This window comes from Berghia stephanieae, chromosome 7 (assembly GCF_034508935.2).
Source record: "Berghia stephanieae isolate SIO BIC M18660-M18661 chromosome 7, UCSD_Bste_1.3, whole genome shotgun sequence".
NCBI classification, from domain to species: domain Eukaryota; kingdom Metazoa; phylum Mollusca; class Gastropoda; order Nudibranchia; family Aeolidiidae; genus Berghia; species Berghia stephanieae.
This window is the reverse complement of record NC_088366.1, coordinates 64,928,310-64,932,537: the sequence shown is the minus strand read 5'-3', so window position 1 is coordinate 64,932,537 and position 4,228 is coordinate 64,928,310. Positions and strand designations below refer to the sequence as shown.

The window sequence follows — 4,228 nt, the reverse complement described above, 5'->3', positions numbered from 1 at the left end:
TTTTGAAAAGCAACGGCTTAAAGGGAGGACAATGTTAACTTCAGTGGAGTTTCCATATCCATATCTGCCTAGTACAACAGCTAAGTGGTCTGGTGGTATGACACTCGCTTCTGGATCGGAAGGTCCTGGGTTTGAGCCTTGCTCAGTGCATAATTGAGTCCTTGGAGAAGGCTCTTTACTCAGATTCTCTCACCATATCCAGGTGAAAAATTAGTACCTGGCCGCTAACAGCATTGTCTCTGTACGAAAAAATTGTAATATTGCCTTAAAGGCTTCATATCCCGTACTAAATGTTAAATGTTGCTGTTGGCCGGGGACCCTTGTATAGTGCTTTGAGCACGTTTAATGGATACTGCGCTATATAAAAGACCAAGTTAGTAAAATGAAAAATTAATAGAAATACGAATGTTTGGCTCCAGCTACAGAACTGTCATTTTCCTCTTTGACTCAATAAATCACATTGAGAAGGAAAGTTTAGTTCCGCAGAACCTTTATTCAGAACTTAAGGGAGAATTTTTGGATCATGCTGAAGGCAAATTGTTTATTTCTAAAGCTATTTAAAGTGGATTTTTCTTATTTTCCCCTGGAAACTACGAATTTTTGAAATTCAAAGTAGGCAGCTGTGAATACCGATATGAAAACATGATCAATGAGCATGTGATGACAAACTGTGGACACGAGACATTACCTCATCGTAAGTGTAATCCCTGTCCGATCCACTCCACGTCTTATTTCCTGCAAGTTGCACACTGTCAAGTCTGTCACCTGTCAATAACAACAAGTAATATATAATAATAATAATAATATATAATAATAATAAATAATAATAATAATAATAATATAATAATAATAATAATAATAAATAATAATAATATAATCATAATAATAAAAATAACAATAATAATAATAATAATAATAATAATAATAATAATAATAATAATAATAATAACAATAATAATAATGATAATAGTAGTAGTAATAATAAAAATAAAATAAAAACAACAATAATAATACATGGCATTTATATCACGCATTTTCATGCGCGATACAAATACATATACAAAATTTACGATATCATTAGCAGCAGTGTATGTAATAAAAAAGACTGCTTTATCAATGATTTAAAACTCCCAATAGATCTTTCAGGTCATTCCACACAAGGGGCCCATTGTGGGTAAAGGAATTTATAATTATAATTATTTCTAAGAGTAAGCTTCGTTTTGTCAGTCGAGAATCGTAAATTCCTAGACAATAGCCTGAATGTGCTGATCAGAAAACTAAATAAATAATAACTTACCACCCTCGTCACCTAGCCCATCGTCCATGCCATCTAGCCCATCTGCTGTCATGCCTGCATCTCCTTCTGTGTCCTGTCATGAAAACAACCAGTTAAAAAAAAAATTACACAACGGACAGTTTTTGCCATCAAATAATTGCATCTAGTTGACCAAACTATCGGCCCATTGTAAAATAGGGGACGCGCCTGAATCTCATTGATTTCAGTTACAAGAAATGACCAAGCCTTGCTGTCCAATAATTGCATCTAGTTGACCAAACTATCGGTCCATTGTAAAATAGGAGGCGCCCCTGAATCTCAATGATTTCAGTTACAAGAAATGACCAAGCCTTGCTGTCCAATTATTGCATCTAGTTGATAAACCTATCGGTCCATTGTAAAATAGGAGGCGCCCCTGAATCTCAATGATTTCAGTTACAAGAAATACAAGAAATGACCAAACCAGGAAAAGAAATAAAAGTTTTTTTAATGTAAAATTATAAAAATTGATGTCACATGATAATTTCCAAAGAAAAATCCCAAAATATTTCATAAATTCTGTGGCCCTCAAGTCCACTATCAGCTGTACCATCTTAACTCACTCAATCCTAGGGAGTTTTGTTACTTTTCAAAATTAGAAAAAATGTATTAAAAATGAGCATGTGCATAGATAGATTTATTCAACTTCCATTTACATGTAAAAACTAAAAACCTTAGCATTGATACGTCTATAATGTCTCAAAAAATGTAATATAAAAGGGCATGGGGTAAAAAAGAGCAACCCGGGTAAATTACGGATATTATCGGTGTTAGGGTTGAGTGAGTTAATGAAAATCAAACTTGAACAAGAGAGTCAACATACCGGTAGTGCATCACCAACGTCAGCAAGGTCCAGATTTTTCTTCCTCTTCTTCTTCTTTTTCATTTGTGTAAAGTCCATTGAAAAATCTGAGGAGAGCAGCAATCACAAAGAGACATTTTATAATCCTCACTTAAAGGAGACAAGATTTAACTCTTTCAGCACCACTGGCCGCACTATGAAGCCAGAGCAGAATCTGTTCTACTGGCCACTGGCCGCAGAGTGCGGCTGGTCTTGAAAGGCAAAAATAATAATGTAAGCCAATCCTACTTTCTACAAAAGAACTATAAATTGAACCAATGGTATAATTTCTGTTATTAGAACATTCAATTGGCCCCAGGGGGGTAATTTTAATTGAGATTTTGCACCGAATTCGAATGTCGCTTTGTCTTAGCTTGTCATTCTCACGCTGCCTCAATCAAGTGTCAGCCATTTTGTGATGGAGATGCGAATATTGCCTGAGCGCTCAAAGAGTTAAAGTATACAAATATGACACAACCCTTACGATGCCTATTCTATGATAAATTGATTTTTGTGACATCGTGATATAGGCCTGTAATATTTAGACTTTCATTGAGTTACATTCAAGTTTTGATGTGAAATTTTTTTTTTTTTTTAAAGTAAACATAAAACTATCAGAGAGAATTTGTATCAAACATTTCAGTGACATTTCAAACAGATTTGAATTTATATAGTGGAGAAAAAAAACAAAACACTTGCTGATATTCCGAGTAATTTCACTTCTAAAAATTTCTTCCATTTGTAACTGGTATTACGGCCAATAAACTTTTATATCTATACAAGTGATGATTCTATATAAACCTTGCATAGTTTAAATTATTCTTTCTCTAACTGCTACAATTATGTCAACGATCCAAATAAATCAATAAATAAATAAGCCATACTAACCATCAGCAATCTTATCTGTTGTTGCTTCCTTTTCCACAACTACTTCTTCGGGTGTCTCTTCTGGTTCTGGAGCAGGTGTCGGTTGCCCATCTGTGGCAATCACACCTGTATCTTCTCCCATTGCTGCATCCAGGTCAAAGCCAGTCTTCTTTTTCTTCTTCTTCTTCTTCATGCTTGGATCAAAAGGCAACTGTAATGGAAAAGTACAAATTTATCATAGCATAGAGGTACCAACTTTTGGTTTACCATGTTTTATTATTATATAATTATCATCAATTTTTATAACATTTTAAGTGGTCAAAATATTAAACTTCTGAAAAATAGGTGCTATCAGGGAAATGACCTACCAGGTAACACAAGATATATCGCTCTAAATTAGAGTCTAATACATCGAGACTTAATGCCTGACAAAATTAAAGTTCCAAAAAACGTTTTTCACCTGTCGGCAGCCACAAGACCAGAGGTAGCAAAAAGCCTAAGAGGGAGAGGGGGAGGGGGAGGGAGAGAGAGAGAGAGAGAGAGAGAGAGAGAGAGAGAGAGAGAGAGAGAGAGAGAGAGAGAGAGAGAGAGAGAGAGAAAGAGAGAGAGAAAGAGATTGTGACGTAATTATGACATGACCGTCTTCAAAAGTTCCAAAGATGACTAAAAGCATGAGATAACATGAGATAGCTGTTGACATGTGAGCTGTCAGAATGACCAATCATTGAATGACCAAGATTCCCAATAGCCAAATGCCCCAAGGCAAGTCAAGAAGGCCGGTGATTGGCCATTACCACCAATGGATTGGCCATTGGAATTGGAACATTCAGGACACATATTTATGGGATCATTCAAAAGGAGCTTCAATTTCATGCGGATGATTCCATCCAGTCTTTTTCATATGTTACGACTACGAAGACATGGTAATGGTACAGATAAAGCTTCAAATAGAATATTAATATTTCTGCTGAGACAGCCCTTGACTTGCCACTGAGCTGAGATAGTGGCGTTTCTCCTGCAAAGGTTTTTAAAAAATGTAATACACTTACAAGGTCCTCGTCCGCCATGTTATCTGGAACAGTAATGTTCGGTTGATTCGGAATGTATCACAGATAGCTAATCGCCTTCCAATAGGACGTTTATTTCTGGTTTTAGTCAGCTGAAACGTGCCTGGGAAGCTTCAATGGAGAGGTTGATCTTGCATC

At 35.8% G+C, this 4,228-nt stretch overlaps 1 protein-coding gene across 1 annotated transcript; it reads right to left on the bottom strand.

The window, feature by feature from the left end:
* Positions 1 to 646: 646 nt before the first annotated feature.
* On the bottom strand, positions 647 to 4,228 carry LOC144976611 (uncharacterized). Its single transcript, XM_078920907.1, has 5 exons — positions 4,073 to 4,228; positions 3,045 to 3,234; positions 2,139 to 2,224; positions 1,298 to 1,370; positions 647 to 765 (listed from the first exon to the last, which is right to left on the bottom strand). The coding sequence occupies exons 1-5, from the start codon at positions 4,088 to 4,090 to the stop codon at positions 647 to 649; spliced, it is 486 nt and encodes a 161-aa protein (XP_078777033.1). The 5' UTR covers positions 4,091 to 4,228.

What these genes read in the sequence shown, in the direction of transcription:
- LOC144976611 (XM_078920907.1), bottom strand. An exon ending in ACGTTGGTGATGCACTACCG is followed by an intron (nt 1,371 to 2,138) that starts GTATGTTGACTC and finishes TTTTCATGACAG; the next exon opens with GACACAGAAGGAGATGCAGG. An exon ending in TGGGCTAGGTGACGAGGGTG is followed by an intron (nt 766 to 1,297) that starts GTAAGTTATTAT and finishes TGTTATTGACAG; the next exon opens with GTGACAGACTTGACAGTGTG.